General features: G+C 37.9%; 1 protein-coding gene across 2 annotated transcripts in view; it reads right to left on the reverse strand.

Annotated features, from left to right (window-relative positions):
• Positions 1 to 617: 617 nt before the first annotated feature.
• The window catches only part of LOC135711678 (putative uncharacterized protein DDB_G0271606), a 110815-nt gene continuing 84535 nt past the window's right edge, over positions 618 to 26897 (reverse strand). For both annotated transcript variants that reach the window (XM_065234599.1, XM_065234598.1), the window contains exon 5: positions 618 to 2430. In XM_065234599.1, the coding sequence (XP_065090671.1) occupies positions 1094 to 2430 (1337 nt within the window). In that variant the 3' untranslated portion in view covers positions 618 to 1093. The remainder of the gene's footprint in view (positions 2431 to 26897) is intronic.

The following is a 26897-nucleotide window of genomic DNA, read 5'->3' on the forward strand; positions in this document are numbered from 1 at the left end:
AGTGACGTTTTTTCCTCTATTCGGGACATAAAACCACTAGTTTGATTTATTGATAAATCCTTAGTTTACTGCACGTCGTCTTACTCCATCTCTATTGAGAAATGATGAAGTATTCGGTTTTGAAACAGTTGTCATTCTTGCCTTCATCGCATGGAATCGATTCTAATTGATCTAACCGTTCGAAGAGTAAGAGCACCCCTTTATCAGTCAAAATTCGATTCTTCGACAGCAAAATTAACACCGATAACGACCATGCATCAGAACTCTAGTCTTAATCACTTCAAACTAGGGAACAACGAATAGAATATTAGGAATCACATAGATGAAGACTAACTCATGTTTTTCTTGTTCCAAGATCATGCTCGGTTCAAGCAACTCGAGGACTTATCACTATCAACAAGGCATACAAAGTAACAAGGACTAAGACGTGTTCCTTTGATTACTGAAAAATCCTGTTCCCCAAGTTGTTTGAAGTAGTCAGGACGAATCGGTGGTAGATCTTACATACCGTAACGTACCACAAAAAGGTGATCTACCCACATTGCGGGACAGTTAAAGGGCAGTTAAAGTAATGTTTCTTATTGGGCAAATTGAGGAATGACCTTTAGTGCTGTGTATAACTGTTTATTTATTACTTCCGAGTGACGAACAGATTCTCCGTCACTACCGAAGTGGTCAACGATAAAGAAACTTAACAGTTTTTAATTTCCATAAAAAAAATAAACGCCTCATACATTTTAAATTTCAACCGGCTTACGTACAACTTTGGTCAGATAGAATGTGCATTTTCTTTTGCTAAGGGTGTGAAAAATACAATAATGAAAAAAAACTGAGTGAAAATCGAATTTAGGAAACTTCTAAGCCCCATTCAGAGAACATCGCTGGGGAAGCTTGTTAAGCTACCTGATAATTTCTTTCGGAAAAAGCAGATTTCTGACGTTCTCGGTATGGTTACTCCAACCCGCGCTTAGGAAACCAAATCTCATCATTCCTTCAACCGCACTACGCACAGCCCCGTATTTCTCAAACCATCAACGTCCACCGTTGTTTTCGCCCTCCTCCCCCAGCGCCCCTTCGAAGCACCCTCGTCACCTTACATCGAGTTAAAATTTAAGCCCTGCAAATTGACCGCTCCGGTGTTCATGTTCACCGTCGTCGTATCCGGATACCTCTGCCGGGACATCTGGTGTATCCCGGCGGCTGCCGTCGTGAAGTCTACGTGCCGCGTGTCCAGGAAACCCATCACTCCCATCGGGTGCGCATGCGGGGGACACATCAGCGGAGCAGCAGCGGACGATGCGGCCACTGCGGCTGCAGCTGCAGCGGCTGCCGCCGCCGTTGCTGCGTTCTCGTTCGACGTTTGGTGTTGAGTTTGCTGCTGCTGGGCTTGCTGTTGCTGTTGTTGCTGCTGAGCTGCCTGCTGCTGTTGGGCGGCCTGCTGTTGAGCTTGCTGCTGCTGTTGCTGCTGTTGTTGCTGTTGCTGTTGTTGATGCTGCTGCAGGGACATATTAAGCGCCGGGGACGAAAGCGAGGTGTCGTAATGTTCCATCGAGGCGTTCTCATCGCCAGTGGGGGTGGTCGAGGGTGGCGGTGAAATGTTCGGCTCGAGCTTTATCCTACTTTTTATGCTCGGCCTGCTGATGGGGTAACCTCGTTTCTTGTATTCTAACCATAGGGTTCGGTTGTTTACGCCGTACAGACGAGCGGCCTTGCAGAAACCAATGCCACCGAACCGAACGGCTTCGAGTGCTCGCAGGAAGTTTTCGTCGCCTTGCGGGTTGACGGACCGTTTCCGTTTAACCGGTTGAATTGTCGTCGTCCCACTCGCACTGGTCGCCCCGATGGTTGTTTGATTTGCATTCGCACCATGGCTGTAGACACTTTGGACCATGGCGGCCGCAGCAGCCGCCGATTCATTACCGCCCTGCGGTGACGTTGGCGTCGAAATGTTGGACGAGCTGTAGCTGTTGACCATGTTGTTCGGATTGACGGAGATGATCTGCGGCGAGAACGGATGCTGGTAGATTTGTACTGGCGTCGTGGGCTGCGGCGTCGGGGCGTTGGAGTTGTTCGTCGAGGCATTCGATAGGGGATTACTGCTGTTGCTGTTGTTGTTGCCGCCACTGCCGCCATTATTGCTCAGCGACTGGCTATCACCCTGTTGTTGCTGTTGCTGCGCTTGATGATGCTGGGCCGCAGCTGCCGCCGCCGCCTGCTGCTGGGCTTGGGCTTGCTGACTAGCTGCCGCCGCTGCTTGCGCTGCCTGGGCGGCTTGCTGTTGCTGCTGATGGTGCTGCTGCTGGGCGGCGGCCGCATGCTGCTGTGCCTGAGCCTGTGCCTGTGCATGCTGCTGCTGGAGTCCTAAGTTTGTCTGACACGACGTGATACCGAACCTCGAATAATTCGTATCGATTACAGTCCATTGCCCACCTGGGAACGGAAAAGAAGGAACAAGAGAGCTTGATTATTATTCGTTTTTTCATTGATCTTTTGTGTGTGGGGGGTGGTTTTATGCAATTTTTCTTCTAAGGAATGCAGGAGGTATAGTTTAAAAACCAATGCTATTGAGTACTAGTTTCTCTATTTTACTGAACCAAAAGAGGGAAATAACCTAAATCAAGGCATACGATCGATTGCATTTGATTCGGATGGGAATTCATTCTTCTAGCCTCTGTCGTATCTTCATCATCTCTGTCTCTTCTGTCTCTCTGTCTCTGTCTCTCCGATTGGCCTAATTGTCGCTCTGATTTGCATGATGCGAGAACCGGTGAGTACTAGCGGGGCTCTGAAGGGGCCAAGAGATAGGCCACATTGGTTGCATTTTTCATTAACTGCATGTGCGTTCTGTGTTTGCCAATGCGGAAAAACAAAAAAAAATCTCATCATCGATCGCGAAAATGTGCCGTACGTAATTACCGAAAATAGTGTGTGCAGTGCTGCAGGGCAGGGCAGTGCAGCACATTCATGCACGCACATACCAACAACAAAAAAACTAATGAAAATTGGGAAAATTAAAATTGCTTCGATTTTCCCGGCACCATCCAACTTTTTGATTAATTAATCGATTTTACGTTCCTTTCTATCGCGTGTTGCCTTCTGGTTGCATTACTCTCCTCTTCTCTCTGTCTGTCTCCCTCTAGTGTCCACGGATCGGGAAAAGGACCATCCGAAAAAAAAATCAAATAAAAAAACAAATAAAAACCGAGCTCTCTCTTTTTCTCTCTCTCTCTTTCTGTCTCTCGTCGATACACCCAGATCGTGGATTGAACCCCCATTCCCTGCTGGAAGGGGGAGAAGTGGGGTTGGTGTATATTGTGGGGGAGGTAGTTCTCATCCTTTCGCGCTTTTACAACCACGCGCGCCCAGGTGGAGCAGGAGCTGCGTTTTTTTTTGGTTCGTATTTCATCGTTCGATTCAACTAGGCTATCTAAAAGGACACCAGAAGAAGGGAAAAAAACGATTGGTCCCCGATCGGAGAGAACCAGATGACAACGACACCGACGACGGCCGGCGCGTGCTAACGTCGGTCGATGGCCCACTGGGTGCGATATGTGTGCTCTGCTGATGATGAGCATTGGCGCGCGATGGTGATGATGATCGTGATGGAAGCGATTACAAGTGAGTGAATGCTTTGAAGCGCCATCGGTTGGTTGGTCGGTTGGCTAAATGGTTTTTTTTTTTGCGCACTGTTTGTGCCGGTTTCTATTGCATGAATCTTTGGATGGGGGAATTAATTATGATAGAGTTTCATTCGGAAAATTGCTGTTAATTGCAGGAAGTTTGGTGTATCAGGTTGTTTGCATTGCATTTTATGGTTCTAGTATATTTCGACGAGTTTTTGCGACGGGCGTCGAGAGGTAAAAGGATGCGTGACACGTTTTTTTTTATGAAGTAGGGTACGATTAACATTTAGTCAAACACACTGAACTAACAACTGAAATTAATAGAAAGACTGATCGAGCCATCCGAAAAATTCAACTCACGTTGCTAGTTGATCTGGGCCACAGTTATGACATCTAAGAAACACACAAAATCGATAGAAATGAGGTGAAGCGAATTCAAATGATTGATTTGATGATGTTGACTTTGCTGCTGGAACTGTCTGCTTTCAGCTTAAAGTTTTTTTGAATACTTTTACAGTTATCATTTTAGCACTTCTAAGCCTACAGCAGCACAATTTCTCTGAGCAACGAGGTGTGGCACATTCTGAAAAGCAATCAAGGGGTAAAGACGGTTCGGCGGAGTGTCGGTCAAGCAAGGCTGATTCAGAATCAAAAGTTACAACGATGAAGCGTCAGCGTGAGACGTCCGTGCGTTTTGGAAGTATTTGAGCGAAGACACAGGTCAAGAAGACTGCATAAAATATACAGAGTGGCTAGTGAATATTCATTTCTAAATTCCCGGGTTTTCCCGGAACAAATTTAAAAAATTCCCCGGTTTATAATTTTCAGCAAAAAAAAACAAGTGTTCAATGATCTGTCAGCAAAAGTGATTTTAGTGACCATGTTGAATAAATAAGTGACCAAAAAGTGACTTACATGTAGTTGTAAAAATAGTGACCTAAGAGAAGGCGCATCAAATAAACTTATTCAATTATTATCTCATAAACTTATGTACGATATGAACCTTTCAAGCGAAAGATTCAATAGAAAGTTTATAACCAAACCAGGAATCCTCAGGAAATTTTGTTTCCTTAAACTACCTGGAAGTCTCAAAGAACTAAAAAAAAATTACTAAGGATATTTTAAAGAAAATAATAACAACCATTTGATTTTTCTCGTTATTTTCATTCACACTTTGAACTTTAAAGATTCACAGTGGATTAATCTTCAGTAACAAATCATGTTTTTTTTTGGTTTTGGAACATGCACATTTTCTAAAAAAAAATTAATTTGATCTAGTTCTGGACTTAACAGCTAAACTACTTCAATAAATTTTCAAGAATATGGAGTCAAATTCCATGCGCAGTTTTAAAGACTCGAGGAATTTTATTATAATTTCTAAGGACTTCATTCCAAGGGAGCTATGGAACAAAAAATCATTCAGAAAAGCAAATACAATCGGCTTTCGAGGTAGTTCTGAGGAATTTTAGATTTCATGTGAAGCCTTAGTTTTGAGTAGAATTACAAGAAACCCTGAATTGAGTCAAACGTAAATTTTAATGAAAAATCTTAGGAATTTCTGAGGAGCACAACTAGTGTGAACTTCACCGGAAAATTCGAAGCGCATTCTAAGGATAATTCCATAAAGTTTGTGGGAAAAAAATGAATACGGAGCACAAGTCATTGGAAATTGTATGAAAATACTAAAAGGAGGATTACAATTAAATGTGAGAATAACTCCAGAACATCTTCAAAGGAATTCGGAAAATAAATTCAGGAGGGTTTGCCAAACAAATTATGAGAAGAAATCTAAGCAATTTCTGATGAGAAATGCCAATGAATGTCAATGTGAGTAGAATTCCAAGAGAAGGAGTGAGATTCAAAAAGAAATCTGAAATGAATTCAATGAATATTCGGAGAATCTTTCCAAAGGATTTCTAATTGTGGAGAATTTCAAGGTAATTCCGAGAAAAACTAAAAAAAATAATTCTGAAGATAGCTTCATCGAGGTTTTGGGGAAATCTCCGTTGAATATGGAGAATGGACTATTTGGAGGTCTTCAGAATCACAATTTTTTCTGAAGTTAATGAAGCTGCCTTGAAGTTCTTTTGTAGTTTGATAAACTAGCCTGATGCTTGCAAAACTTCTCCTCAAATTTTGAACTTTATAGGACTTTCTAAAGTTTCCTCAAGTTTTCTTACGACCATGGATCTTCTTTAAAGGTTTAACAATTCGCTGAAGTTCTCTAAACTTCTTTAAAATTTTTGTGACTTCTCTAATGTTGACGAAACTGCTCTGAGGTTCTCTGTTCTTTTCTGAAATTCTCAAAACTTCTCTAAAGTTTTTGCAGTTCTCATGAAGCTTGTTGTACTGCGCTGAATTTAATTTAAAAAAATGCTTCAGTGAACATCTGAACTTACGCGAAGACCTCAATTTTTTTTACGTCTCTAAATTTATCTGCAAATCTGGGAACTGCTTTAAATTCCCTACTAATTTTCGTGAATTCCTCAAATTTTCGGAGTTTACTGAACTTCATTCTAATGCTCTCGCATTTTGCTAATGTTCATAAAATTTCCTGAAGTTCACGAATCTCATCTTAAGCTCCATAGATTTCTATGAAGTAATGTTTCTGAAGACCAATGTCCTTCTGTAAAGTTTCCGAAGTTTTTCTTAATATCTGGAATTTAATGGAATTGAGTTCGCGTTTGTCTGTCAACGTTAGCTGTTCAACTCGAGCTGTCTGTGCATTTTATTTTTCTTCTCTCCTTCGCTTGCTGTGTGCTGGCGTTCCGCCTCCCGGACGAAAGGCGCTTGCTAAACGTTGTCGTCATCGTGTTTGTGTGTGAGGTTGTGTTTCAGTAATACAATCGAAGGGTGCCATGGCGTTTGTTTTCGGTCACTCGCGAGTTTATTCTGCCGGTGAGGTGCTGGCGCTGCGTTTTACAGACTGTGCTGGCGAACTAAAGCCATTGTGTCGCGAGTGATTGGTGATGGAAAGTGGATGCAGTTCATTTTTTCTCTGCTGAGATCCCTCCAGTTGGAGCAGCTAGTGTGAGTTTCGGGGTTTTTTAGGGTTTCCGCTGCTGTGTGAGGAAGGAAAGGCGAGAGTGCTGTTTTTAACACCGGTTGAAGAAGTAGCGGCAGCATATCTATGGGAGCTCTTCGAAAACATCGTGATGTCATGGATCCCTTTGCAACATATCCGGTGAGATCTTTCCTTTATTTTTCTCTTAACATTCATTCCATTATTATATGAAACATTATATGCTGGGTACGGTAGGGTTCACCAGGGCACCCGATTTAGGCGAGGTGGATGGGGGGAGTGGAGATGCCGACTCCCTGTTTGTGGAGTTTCGTGAGGGGAGGGCGGGTTCTTCTCTCCACTCACGTCCCTTTGTTGGAAGGCCTGTTTTATGGCCGGTTGTGTGATCCTGTTGTTGGAGGGAGATTATCGTTTGTCCCATGGATGCGCGTTGGCGATGTTGCCCACGGATTCACCCAAATCGTTTTTGGCCTTTCATGTAGTGGCGGGTGGAGTGCAATTGGAGGTTGTTGGACTTGATCAGGTCGAGCAGTGAGGATGGTCCACAGTCTGTGGCCAGTTATCATGCTACAGTGAGTGGTAGTTCCATGTCATCATCATCATCCATAAAAATTAGCTTAAGTGAATGGAAAACAACAGAGTTAATCATCAGATAAAAAAAAACTCACATTTATTTTTACTGTGGAAATTTTTTTTAGGTATTTTTAAGTTTGACGTTTGCATAAAGTTTACCACCTGTTTGTCATATTTGATGTATTGTGTTACTATTGGATTGGCACAATGGGTCGATTTTCGTATTTTGGTTTGTATGATTTAAGGGCCACCAATGTATGTTCATATAAAGTAGTTTTTATCATTTATTACATTTGTTTTAGACATGCTTGTACATTTCAGGTAATTTATTTTCATTAGTGATACCATTATTTTTTTACATTAGTTTATTTTTTTTAGCTCAATTGTTACAAAATTTTTTATTGTTTTATTACAGTACTTGTTTTTAGAAGAAGCGGTCAATATTTTTCAGGTCATTACTGACGTTATTATATTCATGCTTATAGTTGGAGGCCTGACGTTGAACATATCAACAAATTAACTTCTAATTAATTGTAGTTATTTCCCGTCAGTATGCAATGGATACAAGGAATGCTTTTTCATATATTGTTTTTTTTTTTTATAACATCCTATAATATTATTTTATTACCTATTTTTTTATATTACTAGAATTGACTATTTTGTGATATTATTTTCTTCGTTTATATTATACATCTTATATCATTATATTATTTTTTATCCACCGGGATCTTGGAAGTAAATATAAGTTTTCGTGTAATGTATTTTCAAGGAATGATATTTTACTGCATGTAGTATTACATCAATAAATTTAATTTTATTCTTCATATTATTATGTTTTCAAACAGAATTAAAATTATTTTTTTCAGATCATCAAAATTTAAAAGATCAAATTGTAATATGATTTTCACGGGCATCAATCGAGTAATATTCATGCAACGTATAAATATAAGTAGTATGATACTCTTATTAAATTATTTTGTGGCATACAGCCTGTCTGATAGTACAATTAATTCAAGAATACATATTATTATAATATAATATCTTATACATTACATGAATTTATATTAGTGCAGAATTTACTAATTAATTAGTTGCTTACATATTAACCAACAGCTGAAAAAAAAAACGCATTACATCATGATAGATAATTTCAATTATTCTTTAATACAGCCATTGCATTACAGATTAACTTAACATATCACTATACTTTTGTAGAGTGTTCAATATTTACAATCATAGATAACCTAGATTTTTCTTTTTTTCCACTCATTACTTCTAATATTCATACGTCGCATGGGGTACAGTATCAATCTATGGCACATGTATAATTTGTATGCATAAGTACCATTAAAATATAATTAGTTAAGGGAAGATGAATCACAAAAAAAATAAGGTTTTTAAATTGTCATCCTTATTTATTATCATACATTGTATTTCACTTTATATTTTATACACATTACATTTTTTACTTTTACATTCATCAAGAATAATCCATCCATTCAGAAAAAAAATCCCAAACATATCTGATACATTGAACGTATCGATATCAATTATTCATGTTTATTTCAATATTTATAAATTTATTTTGTATCGCATTACTCATCGAAATTAAAATTAAGCTGATGAAGCAGAGGAAGCGACAACATTATACCCCGTTCACATTACAGTGTATATCATGTGATATACGCTGTCTTGCAATGAGCACTCATACATCTAGTTTTCTCTGGAAATCCTATGTATGAGTGCTCATTGCAAGACGGCCTATGTTACGTGGTATAGGCTGTAATGTGAACGGGGTATTACATTATATGCAAAATATTTATTATACAGGTTATTTCTCGTCATGCATGACATCATTTAGATGAGATTCGTTTTTTATTTTTTGTTTTGTTAGCTAAACATTACACTTTTTTCATTATTGTAAGGAGAGTATCAAGCATGATTCGAGCTAAAAATATGTATTTACTTAATATAACCTTGAGATTTCAGTGTTACATCCACCTTATGCTGTGAGCTGAGGAGACATAAAGCTGTATCTTATTATATGTAAAACAGTTATTAATTGAATTGCAGAATATCAGCTATTTTATCCACATAAATGTATTTTCATTATTTCATATTGTTATGTTCGGATATATTTCATTTCTCCATTACATATATTTACTTCATATAAATAAATACTGGGTTGGGAGGGAGCATCAGGGTATCATTTGACCTGAAACTGGACGATGGAGTGGTATGACAACCGGAGTCTAGGAGGGAGTAAACACTATCATTTTCTTTATCCTACCGATTCGATTGTGGTGGTGTGAATTCTACTCCAACAGTTTCAGTGAGATTGACGCGCCCTTCTTAACAAACCATCCTGTAGGAAGCTTAATAAGTATTGCGAATTGTGTTATTCGATATGTTGGATCGTATCGTTGGAAGGAGATTCTTAAATTCCCGTGGATTTCGTGTAAGTGTCTCTGCTTACGGGTCCGCACCTCCGTTTTTGGCCCTTCATACAGCGATATTGTGAATTCAAATCGGTAGCTCAAATTGATCTTGCTATTAAGTGGAGCTGCATACAAGACAAGATCTTTGAAGGGATGGTGGCTACCTTACATACATACATACATATCTGGAATTTAATGGAATTATTCTGAAGCTATCTGATCATCCTCGAAGTATTCGGAACTTCGCTGAATATCATTAAACTATCTAAGAATATCTAAATTTAGTTCTCTGGAATTTCTTGAAGATATCGCTGCTTGCTAAAAGCTCTCGCTTTTTTTTTATTATTAATGAAACTTCGTTGATGTTCTCTAATCAACTTAGCTAAATTTTCGCATTTTTTTAAGTTCTTGAAATCTCCATGATATAAGAACCTTAAAATACTCTCACGTTTGCCGGATGTTCATAAAATGTGTATCACGTTCCAGGAATTCTCTCAGAGCTTTGTCGAAGTTTTCGGAAATTCAAGTTTCTCGAAACTTCGGTAAGGTTTCTAATATTTCCTTGAAATTATTTGAACTGCCCTTTGATTCTCTGACCCTGTCTTGATGTTCTCGAAGCTTCCATGATGCTCTTAGTTCCATTGAAGATCTCGATTCTGCTCGGAAATGAATAGAATTCCCGTAAACACTTTTAAATTTCCCTGAAATTCTCTGGACTTCTGTAAAGTTTCTGAAATATTTCTGAAGTTTTCATAAATTCTCTGAAGGTCTCTGTACTTCATGTTCTGAAATTCTCGGAACATCTGAAGGGTTCTCGATTTGTTTTCAGTACATCATGGAACTATCTTGAATTTATCTAAATTTACGATTATAGATTTTAAACTACTCCAAAAGTCTTAACTATAGTTACGGGAACTGCTCTTAAGATCTGAAATTCCCTAAAGATTTCTAGATCCAGCTTTTCTGAGGTGCTTAGAACTTCTTAAAAAAAATCACAATATCCCTCAAGTTTTCTTAAATTTATCAAGTTCGTTTGACACCTGTGAAGTTCTCTGAAATTCTAGGAACTTCAAAAAAGTTCGCGGATGCTAAAAGAACCGCTTTGAGGTTCTTACAGCTTCCAGTAAGTTTCCCATATTTCAGCGTGGTAACTTCCCTTATGTTCCTGCAGGTTGTTTATAGAGCTTCACTGAAATTCTCAGCATTTCCTTCTCCAAAGTTCCTACAATTGTTGTAAAGTTAATGGGGCTACAATGAAGATCTCTATTCTTTCATAAAGTTAATTACGAAATTGAAATGAATCATTTATTTTGTTAGGGGAAAAGTTGGCTTCGGCAATACCTTAACCTATTATCGTCAGGGGGGTAAACAAAGACCCCCCTGACGATAATAGGCTAAGGTATTGCCGAAGCCAACTTTTCCCCTGCCATAAACCTAAAGTATGTACAACGGATCGAAATAATAGATTACTTCTACTTTATTTTAAAACAATATCAAGGAAAATGCAAGATAAGTTCACTAAACAGCTCAACGTAGTCTACGTCAAACATACGGCCGTGTCTTGTACATAACTCCACCAATTTTTATTGGTAAATACTGGCTCTGCTACAGTTTTTTACAAAACAAAAAAGTGTGCACATATTCGTCTTTCAGCAGTTAACTAATCCTTCAAAAGTTTTCTGAAATAACTTGAAAACACCAAAACGGGCTGAAAACACCCAAATATACTTGCAAACGTTGACATTAGATTTAAAACGTCGTGATAAAACTAAAACTGAGTAGTCTATAGGATAGGATTATACTGCGGACTTCAGAACTACTTGAACGTTAATGAAACTGCCTTGAAGTTCTTTTGTAATTTGAGAAACTAGCAGATGCTCACAATACTTCTCATCAAATTTTTAAACTTCCCTGAACTGTTTCAGACTTCCTAGAGTTTCCTCAATTTTTCTAACGATAATGGATCTTCTCTAAAGTCTTAACAATTCGCTGAAGTTCTCTAATCTTCTTTAAATTTTATAGAATTAGTCTAATGTTAACGGAACTGCTCTGAGGTTCTCTGATCTTTCCTGAAGTTCTCGAAACTACTCTAAAATGTATGCAGTTCTCATGAAGCTTGTTGTACTGCCCTGAATTTAATTGAACTCTCCAAACAATGTTTAAGCTTCCGTGAACTTCTGAACTCAATAGTTTTTTTTAACATCTCTGAAGTTCTCTGAAAATCTTGGAACTTCCTAAAATTCCCCACTAATTGTTTGCAACTAATGAAACTGAACTCCCTCTGGAATTCCCCCTATTTTTGGAGCTTACTAAACTTCTTTGAAATGCTCCCGCATTTTTCTAATGTTCATGAAGTTGTTGGATCTTCCCTTAAGTACCATAGACTTCAATGAAGTTCTCGAAATGTTTCTGAAGATCTCTACTCACTTCTGTGAAGTTTTCGATGTTTTTCTGATTTTTTTTTTCACTGAGCTTCTCAAGATTTGCCCTTAAATTATTAACACTAATCCATAACTACTTCTTCTTATTGTTTGCATTCCAAGCTTATTGCTTATCGCATATTAGCTTATTGCTTGCTTTCAACTTAGTGTTCTAGATGCACTTCAACAGTTATTAATTGAGAGCTTTCGATGCCTGAACCATTTTTGCATTAGTGTATTTGTGTGGCATTTCAATCATACTCTATTCCCAGCGAAGTCGAGAAATTTTCCAACCCGAAAAATTCGTAGATCGCACCGGGAATCGAACCCAGCCACCTCCAGCCTGGTCTTGCTTTGTAGCTGCACCTTTACCGATTGAGCTAAGGGAGGCCAAAAAACTGCTCAAAAGGATTCTGAATTTCTCCAGACTGCCATGAATTTATCAGTATTTTTTTATAAGAACTCGAAATTTTACTGAAATTAATTGAACTGCCTTGAAGTTTCCACAATTTTCCTTAAATAAATAAAAAATATATAAACGGTCACGGAATTTTGCATTAAATCACAAATTTTCTCTAAACTTATCTGGCCATGCCTGAAGTTTTCTATGCTTACGTGAAATTCTTTTTAATTGAAATACTTTATTTGTTAGGCTCAAATGTCCAAACCCGAGAACCATCCAATAATTTAATGATTGCATTAAAGTGTTAATAGGAACATAGTTTATGAGTTCTTCTAACTCTTTCTTGGAGGCGACTTGAGTTTAGCTTCCGATTTCCTCTAAACCCTTGTTTCTGCCAAAAATTTGTTTAATGTTCCGGCAAATTTTATGATATGAAATTTCGCATCAATTAGAGAAATCTCGAAATATCCCATAATTCCACGGAACTCCTTGTAAGTCGCTGCAAATTTCCTTAAGTAAATGGAATTGTTCTGAAGTTACCTGATCGTAGATCGATCTTGAAGATATCGGAGCTTGCTAAATGTTCTCAGGTTTTATTTTTAATTAATGGAACTTCGTTGATGTTCTCTAATCAACTTAACTAAATTCGCAAATTTCTGAAGTATACTAGAAATTTCCATGATATAGGGTATACGTCCCTAACCTCGGTCTAATATGCAGCCATCGATTACGTTTTTAATCATAACTCATCAATGAATTTACCTGCAAACGATATTCTACTGCTAAATGGTATGCTTAGATATGCTTATCATGTCGTTTGCTATCAGAAACCACGAAAAGTTGAAAAACTTACTTTTTTTAAGACAATAACTCACGAGGGAAATGTATGTAATATGGGTCTATTGTCCCCAAATTGGGTCTATTTATGGATGCAACTTCGTCCTATCTTGTTTGATCCTCAAAAAAACGCTCTTGGTAACGTTTTCTGATGTATTTTTTTTTATCACTATCACTGTTAACTTAATGCTCTTCATTCCTCAAAACATTTCTTAGAGAAAATTTTACGAAAACTACATTAAATCACTCAATTTAAAAATTAAAAATTAAAAATTTCGCTTATCGTCTTTTGACCGCAGAATATCTAAATCAGAACATTGTGATGTTCATTATACAGGTTTGGCAGAAAAAATCTCCCTTCCTGTTCGTTCCTTATCATCCAAATGCAAAACAACATTGTTGACGTTACTCTTATTGCTATATGCTGTCAAATGAATTTCATGGGCCATAGTTAGGAACATAGAAAAGAAATGTGTCCCTAAAGTTGGGTCCATGTTTTACTTGTGAAAACGTTGTTAAACAATTAAAATAAACATAAAATATTCAAACAGCAACTGTAAGTTTTACGTCTAGTGTGTATTATCAGGTAATTCCAATCAATAAATGCCATAATCAGGCCATTTGATGATCGTCAGTCAACCTTCCCATCTTAACCTTATAAGTCATGGCGGCTAAAAACTCCGAACATTGTGATATTCTCAACCAGTTTTATTACTTACGAGAGCTGAAAATGTATTGAAATGTTGTGATATAAATTGATTTGTGTGTGGTACACATTTATCAACCATCAGTGATCAATATTTTCCTTATTTTTTGTGTAATATTCCTTAATTAATTATTTATTTGCGTGATAGGCCGAATGAAAGGACTAGACCCACATTACATACCGTAACCCTAACACCCTTAAAATACTCTCACATTTTCTGAATGCTGATATAATTTATATTGCGTTCCAGAAATTCTCTCGGAGCTTTGCTGAAGTTTTCGGAAATTCCCTGAGTCGCTCGAAACTTCTTTAAGATTTCTGCAATTTCCTTGAAATTATTTGAACTGCTCTTTGATTCTCTGATTCGTCTTGATGTTCTCGGTTCCCGAGTAGCACTTTTTCGTTAATAAAAGTTGCAGCAACTTGTTTATGACTGAAATAAGTCGTAAAGAAGTTTCTACAACCGATATGTGACAAGTGTGCTACTAGGGTTCTGCTCTGAAATAAATAGAATTCTCGAAAACACCTTTGAACTGCCCTGAAATTCTCCGGACTTCTGTGTAGTTCCCAAAATGTTTCTGAAGTTTTCCTAAATTCTCTGAACGTGTCTGTACTTCCCTGAAATTCTCGGAACATCGTAAGGGTTCTCGATTTTTTTTAATGCACATCATGGAACTATCCTGACTTTATCTAAACTCACGCTTATCGATCTTTAAACTGCTCCAAAAGTCTATACGGGAATTGCCCTTAAGATCTCTGAAGTTCCCCAAAGATCTCTAGATCTAGCTTTTCTGAGGTACTTAGAACTTCTTTAAAGTTTCTACAACTTTCTTCAAGTTCTCTATATTCCTGTCAAACGAACACACCGGTGAAATTCTCTGAAATTTTAGAAACTTCTTAAAAGTTCCTGCAGTTTGTCGGAAGCTATTGAAACCGCTTTGAGGTTCTCAAAGCTTCCAGTAGTTCCCCATATTTTCAGGATATTAACTTCTTTTATTTTGTCGCAATTTGTTTGTGAAGCTTCACCGAAGGTCTAAGTGCTTCACCGAAGTTATCAGCATTTCCTTTCATTTCTCAGAACTTCTGTAAAGTTGTTGCAATTGTTGTGAAGTTAATGTGACTTCACTGAAGATCTCTAATCTTTCATAAAGTTGATTATAAACTTGAAATAAATATTTTTTGTTTTCCTTAATCCTGGCACTTTGAAAATTTTCTATATCTTGAACATGTACATGGAATGCGAAACTTCAAGACATTGAAAATTTGGAGATCATAGACTTGCTAAAAATTAAGTAACTGTTAAACTTCAACATTTATTGGATTTGATTGTAAAGATGTTTGTTTAAAACTGATTGTCATATCTTAAAAACGTTTGTGCTAGTCGTTGTTGTTGTTTGCAAAAAAAAATGCATAGGGTAGAGAACTACTTCAGTCTAATCGCCCATTTTGGGCCTATCGAACAGAAAACTTCAAATAAATCCATGATTTCAGAGTTAACATGTAAATTATGCGTTTGGTACGATACTTTAGTTAATAAGCTACGGAACGAAATCAATGAGAACGCGTGATATAAAGGCTTGCACCCACTATTCCCAAAAACAAAAGAAGCGCTTCGACCGAATCAATTTTTATCTTCATCCGATAGGCCGAAGTGAATTCATTGGCGTTTCAATGCCTTAGGCCGAGTTTAGAATCCGTAGGCCGAGTTTGGCGTCAAGAAGTAGTGTTAGACTTTTGACAATATCTCAACGATTGGTTTCTCTTTATTAAATCTTACGGGTACGTACGGAAAGGTAAATAAATTTGGAAGCCATCAGTAATAATAACATTCCGTTTGGTGCTAAACTGCGCTAGATTAAGAAAGACTAAGTGTGGGTTGTGCTTAATAGGCCGGAAATGGGGTAGTTAACCCTATTTTTAACGCATTTAGAAAAACAGCATTCTTATTGTAGACCTGTGAATTACCCGTTAAAGTTCTGGAAAAATCTGGAAAACTCATAGAATTTCATTTAGTCAAATGAGTAGATAGAGAAAGACGACTAAACGTCAAAAAGCTTTATATATGCACTACACCTTCGAATTGAACAAAAATTAGAACAAAATCTAGGCATTGATTGGACTATCAGCTTCTACACACTGCAAGAATAATGGACAATCTTGAAATAAATTCTCACTAAAAAAAGTGGAAAATAGTGACTGATTACAAGAAAAAGTGAATTTAGTGACTTGTCCTTAAAAAAAAGGAGACTTTTTAGTGACTGACTTGCAAAAAGTGACTCGCTACCAGCCCTGTTATTTATTGCCTAGTAATTCGATTCATATTCATTAAAATAAATACTACACACTTCGAAAAATTTATGTAAATTTAGGTGCTCTGAGACTGACACATACGAGCGTCAATTTTGACATATAATTGAGTCCAAATAGACGCGAAATTCAGCTAAATCAAACGTACTTTCAAGCTTTTCAGTTTCAGAGCACCTAATTTTACATGGCATGTTTGTTTACGTCTCATCCTTTATGTCGAAGATGGATTCCGTCACGTGTAAGATTAGGTATTTCTAAGTGTGTAGGTTTTCGAAAGTTTCTTCCAAAGTCTCTCAGAAGTTTCTTCCAACATGGCCTGGAGGGTTCTTCCATATTTCTCCGAATAAAAAATTCCTACATTCTTCAGAAATGTCTTCCAATGCACAGTGGTCGGAGATGGCAAAATCACGAACCTAATTGAATTGTGTATAAACTATTGACTTAATCAAAAAAATGTCTTCGAAGAAATTGCTCACATAAGTATTACTCGCAACCCTACAATTTCAAAACATTATCATGGCCTTCTATGAAAAAAATGAAAATTTTATTTTTTCCCTTTAAGAGATAGAAGGATAGTTTCTTGGGAAAAGTTACAGAACTGCTTAAATAATAATTCTTCGAGCAAATAATGTTCTACACCAATGTAAACAAAGTGAAACTATATATTTTTGCTGAAGACAGTATGTGGCTATAATCATTCCTTACAAAGTTATAGCACTTTTAAACTTTATGTTACCCTATTTTTGGAAATCCACCTCATGCTGCTCCAGAAAAGGCAGTAGTCTCTTCCGTAGGCACTCCTCTTGGTAAATTTGTTGGTTCGTGGTCACAGAAGTAACGAAAGTTTCGCTTTTCAGCCCACAACTGCAGATTGCTTGCCGAACAAGGAACTTTTTGGGGAATTTCAACTTCTTTTGATTCTACATTCATGTGGTATACAATTCCTATCCAGGAATTTGATCGAAAACTGCCAGGAGCGGATAGATCGCGTTTTTCGAGTCGACAGTGCAGGATCGAATCGCAACGTGCTTGGTCCGGTGAAGCCATGATGTAAACAAATGAACTTATCCTGACAACCAATGCCTGCTGTGATTCTATACACGCTTAGCTTGATTCAGTTAAATTTTGAGCAATTTTTCAAAACAAAAATGCATTACTGGCAGCGTTTTTAATGAGTCCGGATTTTTTCGTGTTCAAGTTCAACCTTTATGTGTGTGTAAATCGGATGAAGCGAATTCTATGTATTGAATGTGCCTCTATCAACTTAAACAACATGATCAAAAATTTTCACAGGTGTTCAAAGTAGACTGTTTCATCTTCTAACGACGTCCTTTTAGTTGTTAACTACCTTGAATTTCGTCTACGGATCAACTCCCTGGATCGTAATTGCGTCCCGTTCATTAGAATCGCACGCCAATTCTATGTGTGTGTATCACCCTTGATTTATTATTATCTGCATACCCCTCCCCTACCCTCACAGCAAGTCAAAGTCAAATCAGAATACTTTCCTCCTTTTGCCCATCTATTTACTTTTTTTTTTTTCATTTGGCCTCGTCATCCACCACTCGAACCAAACACAACAATCCTGATCCTCATCCCATCACCTTTCCACGTGCCACATCAGCCACCATCCAATTTGACTAGCACCGGAACGAAGACATGAGCGCAGTGCCGTCCTTTCCACCAACGACTCCGGAGAAGAAGAAGAAAAAAACTTATTCCATCAAATTGTAAAAAAAAAAGAGAGAATACCACCCATTAACCAACCAAGCTCCTCTATCATTCACGAGCAAGCTTTTTGCTTCCCCAAAACCAACTTTCACCCAGATCTATTTGTTTGAATTGAACGAAGTAAAGGAAATATCCTGCAACGCGTTCCTCTCTTTATTCCTCCTGCGCTCAGTGACTTTCTTTTTGTACGTCTTCCAGTCCCAACTCAATCAATTCCGAGGAAGCAGTCTCCCATCCCTTGCGGGTGGGAACTTGTGATGCTTCTTACCAACAGTGGAGGTACCAGTAGTACGAGACGACGGGGTAAGACGGCCAACCCCTTTAGATTGTTGAAACAATCAACTCTTAAAGTAATGAAGCGCTTCGTGCATATTAGCGGGGTCAATTTTTAATTTGGACTTCTAGTAACCCTATGAACATCAGTTAAGTGAGTTTCTGGTAGCCTTATTTGCTGTGTTGTTTTGATCCTAAGTTCCGTATTGCATCGATCCATTTCGCATTTCCCCTTTCTATATGCTAAATAACCTTTGAGCAATTTTTAGTTGCACGGTGTGTAGATTACCGGGGTTTGAACTAAAAAGTATTCAGAATAAAAACAGGCAGATTACCGGGGGTAATTTGTGTTTACGGCATTTATTGTTTGAGAGCTATTATATAATTTATGATGTAAAAGTAAAGTTAATGGGGGTTATTCCGAGAGTCGAAGTGACATTTGTCACTAGTGAAGTGAGAAAAGTCACGTCGTGGTGACGTGACTCTCTGTGCAAATCAAATGGAGAGTCACGTCACCACGACGTGACCTTTCTCACTTCACTAGTGACAAAAGTCACTTCGACTCTCGGAATAACCATCACTATAAGGAAAACACAAGCTTGTTCGATGTACCTCCAGTGACAAATATACAGTTTTCTTTAATTTATTGAGTATTACATAAACTGTTACAGTTTAACTTGTGTCGGGGTAAAACAGTCACCTTTAGATGAGATGTGTTATTCTTCAGGGTTGGAATACGGAGGCCCCGGAACATCCGTAAAAGCAGTCAATTCATAAATCTAGATTCTGAATTTCTAAGAACCTACTGTTTCCGACTTATAATGTAAGATGATCAAGGCATTCCAAACGGTGATGGTGCACAGATAAATTTGGAATAATCTCACTACGCGGCGCCAGTGTACATGTGAACTTCCTGCATCTATAAGCTATAACATGAAATCCTCACCATCTACAAAGTCAGGACGTGAATCTACGTCATCTACGTGAAGTCCACACGCAGACCGTTCTGAATTCTGAGCTAATCAGCCCACAAATTAGAACTGATCAACTGATCAACTTTCCCGAAGACAGGAACTTTCTGATTCGAAAAGATCTCAAGATATATTTTATATAGGAATGACAAAATTCTGTGCTACTGTTCTCTAACCAATCCGCCTTGACCTCCTGTGCAATTTTGCCGAAGACAGTAACCTTTTATATGCCCAGGATCACGTGATATTACATGTGGCCAACCTTACCCTGCATTTTTTTTCTCTAAAACATCATCAAATGAATAGGAAATTTTCTGAAAATATTGGACTATCAGCGTACTATAAAGATCAATATTTACTAAATTAATCGTGTTAATTTTATACTGTTATAGATCAAATTTACTTCAAGCTTAGCGTGGCCGTCTTACCCCGTCGTCCCCTAGTAGTAACAGCCACAAACGGATTCTGACAGTCAGTCAGAGGCCCACTGGTTGGTGAGGGGGAGCGTGATTTTGCTTTCCGCTCGTTAGTCGCCAACTGACTACGGGGCTGTGGATGGGGGCTCGACCAACGCTACGAGTGAGTGGGGTAGACTTCCTTCTTCCTTCAACCTTCTACTATTACACACGCTTTTGATGATGACATTGATTGATGTTGGGCAATCGATTTTCCGAATGGGCTGCCTCCATTCATCCCTTCTTCGCCGTCGTTGGTTCCGCACTGCTCTCGGTCTATCATATTTGGATGCAGTGTTTTTTTCTCTCTCTACCTGCTGATGCTTTCTTTTTTTTTTAAATATGGTGGTATGGTGCAGAGTTCTTGAAGACTTTTCCTAGGCTTTTTAATTGGGTATGGATATAGGTAGGTATATGCCTCTCCAATCAATATTGTTACGCTAGATCAGGTTTACAGTATGCTACTACTAAAGCCGTGCCGAGTTTAGGTTCCAAACTGAAAGACGATAAATGCTATGCCGGTTTTCGCGATCCGATCATCGGAAAGATACGCACTTGAAGTCCCAATTCACACTCGATGAGCCCCTTGCAAACGTAATCGAAATGTTTGTCAGCTAATAGTCGTCCTACTCCAATTGGACAGCGGTTGTTAACTATTGCCAACAACAGACTACTTGTGGATAAGGCAAAGGCCGTTCCATACTAAAGGGTTTTCCATTAAGCGTTTCCTATCTTGTTGTTGAATAAAACAAACTGTGTGTGAGATATTTTTTTTTTGTTTATTAATTTATTTGATAAGGCTCAACCGAATTAACTTAACAGAGCCGAGGATTCTTGGTCACTATACAATACATCTTAAAACTATAGTCAAAAGGTACAACGCAATAAACACTTTATCTTCCGCTATCCAAAAAGCCTCCTCAATCAGAACTGGAGCCGCTTCCAGTAGTTTCATTGTGTGGCAAATTGTTGTACGCCAACGAGGGTCAGAGCGCGTCCATTGCAGCAATGGACGCAAAACGTGGTCAGCACTCACACACTCATCACGAAACGGTTGCTTTCCAAAGTCGACGACGCATCGACCGAAAGAACTACTGATGAAGAACAATGAGGAGGACCACACAATGGTTGCTGCCGAGTAAACAGACGATCGCATAGCACACATCGAGAGTGGCCTGCTTTTGTCGACAGCCGAGTGAACACTGTGTGTGAGATATTGACGAGATTTAATTTTCGATTGAAAGGCCTATCAATTCCATTATGTATGTGGCGTGCTTCAGAGAGGTCCAATTTTCGTTGCGCCGTCCTGTTGGAACCCCATATCGTTCACATCCATATCGTCCACTTTAGGCCAAAAGAAGTCGGTAATCATCGACCTGTAGCGCTCTCCGTTGACGGCCCAAAATGCACACTAAACAGTGACTTTCTGGGGATGCATTGCCACTTGGTGGCCCTCGAGTGGATTGACCTTGTCCCAAATTCGACAATTCTGCTTGTTGACATACCCGTTCATCCAGAAATGGGCCTCGTCGCTGAAGAAGATTTTTCCGACAAAATCGGGGTCTGTTTCCAACTGCTCCAAAACCCAATCAACGAACACACGGCGCTGTCTATGATCGTTAAGCTTGAGCTCCTGGGTAAATTGGATCTTGTATGGGTGCAGACCCAAGTCTCGACGCAAGACTCGCGAAGTTGAAGCCTCCGAGAAGCCCAGTTCTTGTGCGGTTTGAACGATTGAATTAGGTTGGGATTGATATGCGATTACTGTGCTTAATGGGACAAACTGACTTGATGTTGTTTTGACATTTTTCATGATCTTAGCCCGTAGTTTGATCACGTAATATGAAAGTAGATGTCAATTGATAGTGTTATTATCTTCAAATTGACGAAAATCCATATGGGTTGACCATTGACAAAATCTACATTCGTCTATCAACTCATTTCCGGCAACATTCTACTAGACGGTAATTATCATACATTTTTTTTTTCTAGAATCTTATTTCAATAAATTTCAGCTTTGAACTGTGAAATCAATAGTAAAAATAAAAACGAATTGCCACAAAAAAAATGCTAACTTTTCGCGAACATAATTCAATCCTCGTCCCTTCGCCCTCATTTAAATATAATTTCAACGATCCAGTGAAACATTTAAAAAATGGCTCCCCAATCCCATTAGCTTTTTTCCGTCGTTATTTCTGAACAAAGTACGCATTCGCAGTTTGCGAATTTTATATTATAATCATTATTTTATTGAATTCTGCAGACTACCCATCCGCCTCATCGCACATGTCCAGTCAGTGAAGACCACACAGTAGTAGGGAAGAGGTTAGGTGGTGGCATTAATGTCCTACAATCTCCCTCTAGGGAGACGACGACGAGGAGGGGGGCGTTAGCAATTTCATTTTTTCGACCCACTAACCGACACTGGTCGCGAGGGTGGAGAAAATTTCGTATTTGGGTATAACATGGCAAGGAAAATGTCACCAACTACCATTGCCGCCAATGCCGGCGTTACCCGGTTTACGCTTCCTGATGGCCACCGCCCCGCTATCGAAATGTCACACACATTTGGAGGCACACATTGGAGGGTAGACTGGTTGGTGAGCGTAAGACTGTTTATGCTATTTTTAGAACCCCTTCTGTAGCCACAAATAATCTAGGTCAATCCTACCATTCCTAACTCGTATGTAAGCCAAAAAACCTGCTTAAGGCTGTTTTATCTTCTATGTTTTCATGTTTTTCGCTGATCTTACGTTTAAACACTGTTTTGAATTTTAAGACTTGTTCGTGTTTTAAGGCTTATGCGTTTCAATTACTTCAATATTATGACTACCAAGCCTTTGGGGATTTTCCTTATTCAAAAACGATATAGTGGTGCTCAGAATTCCTTAAAAAAAAATGTATTTTTGTTCCTTATTGCAATATATTAGACCCGTATTTTTTTTGTCATTAGGGTGACCATTTCCATGTTAGGGTGGTGCGAAAAATCTTTTTTTTTTCAAGAACGACTTCTTTCAAAAATTCATAACTTTTGAACCACTGCTCCGACTTCACAGGCTTTAGACTTTACAGCCAAAATATAATGATATTGGGATTTTGTACGGAAAACATTGATTGTATTTGTTTTTTATGGGTTTAGTGGTTTGTAGACAGAGGACGCAATATTTGTTTTCCGTCGATCTTGTTTTCCGTGCTGAGCACCAATGCTACCAACGCCAAGGAGGCAACTCCGACACCCAGGGTGTCCATTCAAATCCAATTTTCCAACTCCCGGTTTTTTCCCGGTTATTTAAAAAAAAACAACCAAAAATCACCGCTGCCTTAAACTAAAAATTGCTCTACAATACGTCAATTTTGCAGAAAAATATGAGATAAGATTTGCATTAATATGTTGTATACAATCAAAGGGTCTCCTGCAAAAATTTAGCCTAACTATTGTTTTGGTATGTTGAAAAAAGCATAAATCAATATGAAGCATCAAAAATTCTTAAAATCTTCAAGGAGTTGAAGTTAGCAAAGATGTGTTAGAAAAATATTTAAATTGTATTTGAGATATTTTACAGGTTAATACATATCTTGTTCGATTTCCACTTTTGAGCATTTTGAGTCTCCGTTCGAAATATAATTTAAGATCATCAATACGATGATTCGACTTAATGATAGAATGGGTAAATCTTGGGAAGCCCCGTAATATAATCGCCCAAGTAACAATTTTGGTTTTATCATGGTTTTGAAGAGGCCTGATAGGCTTAGAATGGACTTAGAGACTACATTGAAATCGAAAATGTTGCTTTTGTAGTTTGGAATATTAGGTTTTCCAAAATTCCTGATTGTTAAGATCTTTATTCTTTTTTTAAATTTATATATTATATTATTATATATTATACAATACATAATAGTAACTTTAACACTCATGGATCATTCGTGACTTATCCCGGTTAGATTTAAGTTAATGATAATGATGATTACCCCTAGGTTTGAGCTGGATGATTTATCTCTAAGATAATCAAGTACATTGACTTCAGCGTGAGAGGTATGGATTCAGATCTTTTTATTGTACAAGGTATTCTACGATATCCTGACTATTCTTGTGTACCTGATTAGCACAAAGCGCAGAAATTATTTTTAATTTATCTCTGGACCAATCATCTCATGATTTTTTTTAAGGTCGTTGATTGTGTACGGTGTCGATTATTTGCAAGCCAAGCATGATCGGGTATGCAAGGAGTTTGAGATCGGACTTTTTTTTTAATTGGCATGAATTTGCTTCTCTATCTTCAAGTAGCTTCGTGACAAGGTATGTCTCGGTAAGGCTCTATATTAACATTACTTTACTCGGAGCAAAATTATTCAAAACATGTTCATCCAATAAAAACCTAAAGAGAGAAAAAATACTTGCTATCTTGGTAGCTCCACATGCTCCAACAAATGAAAGAAAAGAAAAGATTTGTTTTGTAATTTTGAGGAATTTTGATACTATACCTCAGTGAAATTTTTTAACAGAAGTGTAAACAAATGAATATAATTATGCATATTAAAAAAAAATATATTGATTCCATGTAAAAATGCATGTTTTATAAGGGTTTAAATGATTCTTGAAGACCAAATTATGACCTACAAGACTATGATAAAACCAAAATTGTTACTTAGGATGAGTATACATTATCTTTCCCTGTGCTATTTGGGTTTTTCCCGCATTTTTCCCGGCAAATCCGAATTCCCGGTTTTTTTCCCGGATTTCCCGATTTTCCCGGTTGGATGGACACCCTACACACCTGGACCCTACCTATCGACCCATCAAACTCATAAACCGGGAACCAACACTTTACTTCCCTTCGCTTACCACTACACCACCGGCGCCGCAAAGGGCGCAATATGTTTTATATTGTTCCTTGAAAATATAGACATTCTTACACAACATTTAAAAAAATCAGCGATGTTTTTTTTTCGTTTTTGAGTTATATAGGGGAAATGGCCTAAGTGCCCCTAATTTGGGCCTATACATAAATTCAGCAATCGACTAAATTTTCAATAGCGACCAAAAATAGCCATTAGCACCGGCCCAATGACGCGTTCATATAGATAAAATTAATAAATAGCCGGTTTTTGGCGGTGGGCCCAATCTTAGATCCATAGGCCAACATTAGAGCCATTTCCCCTATATGTATACATTTGTTTTAAGTTATCAAGTTTTGAGTTTTCGCACAATTTCTTAAAATTCGTCCTTAGATTCACTCCGAATTTTACACTCTTTCTAAGAATGGAGCTTCGATTTATTTAAATTTGCTTGAAATTCTCCGTAGAATTCCCATGCAATTCCTCTCAAATTCTCGACCAACAATTGAAAAGAGCCTATAAGCTTTTGTGAGCTAAACTTGTAATCCCTCTTCCCTGCCACCAGGGCCCAACAAAGTCACTTTCAATCGAAAATCGTCAAGTGACGGCGAAGCTGTCAACAATCACTTTCAACTGAAATTCTCTTCGAGCAGATCCACATCCGATCAGTTTCATGCTGTTTGTTTTGACCCGTGTTCATTTCGTCTTTCATTGTCAAATGAACTTACTATCGCATTGAAGAGAAGTTCTTCGATCCAAATTCACGCAGTTTTTCTGACTTTTGTTGATTGTTCACTCGGTTCATTTAAGGCAGTTTCCGATTTAAGACAAAGTGGGAAATACTGTCAAACATCCATCAATATAGGTATTTTTGGGATCGGGATGATATCTAGAGAATGAAAATCGATATTCGACGCCATTGGATTTCAACCAAGGTGGCGGCTTCCAATTTCAGGCAAAGCGGGAAATACTGTCAAATACCCATAAATATAGGTATTTTGTAATCGGGATGCCGTAGAGGGAATGAAAGATGGAGACTTCCGATTTCAGAAAGAGTTTGGAAACAGGCATGGAAAATCAATTACATTCATTTCATGCAATCATTTACATTCATTTGCCTCTAACTTTTTTCATCAACAGCATTTTGTTATTAGCTACAACTTTTTCCCAAAACTCAAATCTGTATCTCTTATGCATCACGAATTAGAGCGGGCAGAACTTGTTACTGTTTTTCAGTGAATATAAAATACATTCACTGAAAACAGTAGTGTCTTCTGTTCGCTCTGGTTCGTCATACATAAGAGATACGGATTTGAGTTGTTGACAAAAGTTGTAGCTAATAACAAAACCTACTAAAGCTCCATACATCATTTTGCGGAATTCTGTTGATGAAAAAAGTTAGGGGCAAATGAATTTAAATGAATGCACAAAATGAATGCAAATGATTTTTCATGCCTGGTTGGAAATACTGTCAAATACCCATCATCGTGCGTATTTTCGAAATCCCAGTAACGCCTAGAGGTCGGAAACCGATGTTTGACGCCATTTTATAATCTAAAATTGTGGCTTTGGTTGAGAAAAAGTGTGAAATACTTTTAAATACCGATCATTGTGAGTATTTTTGGAATCGGTGTGGCATCTAGAGGACGGAAATCCATGTTCGATGCGATCTTAAAATTCAAAAGAGTGACTTACTATTTCAGAAGAAGTGTCAAATACCCTACAAATGGCGTCGAATATCGATTTTCAGCATCTACGCGTCGTCCCTGTTCCGAAAATACCCAGATCTTAGGGTATTTGAAACTTTTTGTAAAACCCGATGGTCGCCAATGTAATCCAATAATGGAGTCGGGTTTTCGGCATCTACAGTGAATCTCAAAATTGATCGTACAGCAGTACTTAAATCTTAGAAAAACGGCTCTTAAAGCACAAGTAGATACGCCTCTGAATTTTTGGCAGCTGACTCAGCATACATTTATCAATTATTGGCTCAGTATTGGGCACATTTGGTTGAGTTTACAAAAAGTTAGAGCAATTTAAAGAAAAAGGCCTTTTTCTCTATAAAAAACTAATTTTCTTCAAATAAAATGAACATAACTTCTTGAAATTTTGCTCGTTTTTAGTCGTAATTTAGATCATTCATCTGCCACTAATTTTACTAAAATTCATCCACTAGGTAAGAAGTTGAAAATCGAGCGTTTTACTACAATAAACCGAACTTCATACAGGCTACTCCAATAAGGACCAAAATTATAACAATAAATCAATAACCATGTGTTCAATCACCAACCACGATTTAAAA

This window comes from Ochlerotatus camptorhynchus, unplaced genomic scaffold (assembly GCF_037179485.1).
Source record: "Ochlerotatus camptorhynchus isolate MF236.1 unplaced genomic scaffold, CSIRO-AGI_Acam_v1.1 ptg000434l, whole genome shotgun sequence".
Lineage (NCBI taxonomy): Eukaryota > Metazoa > Arthropoda > Insecta > Diptera > Culicidae > Ochlerotatus > Ochlerotatus camptorhynchus.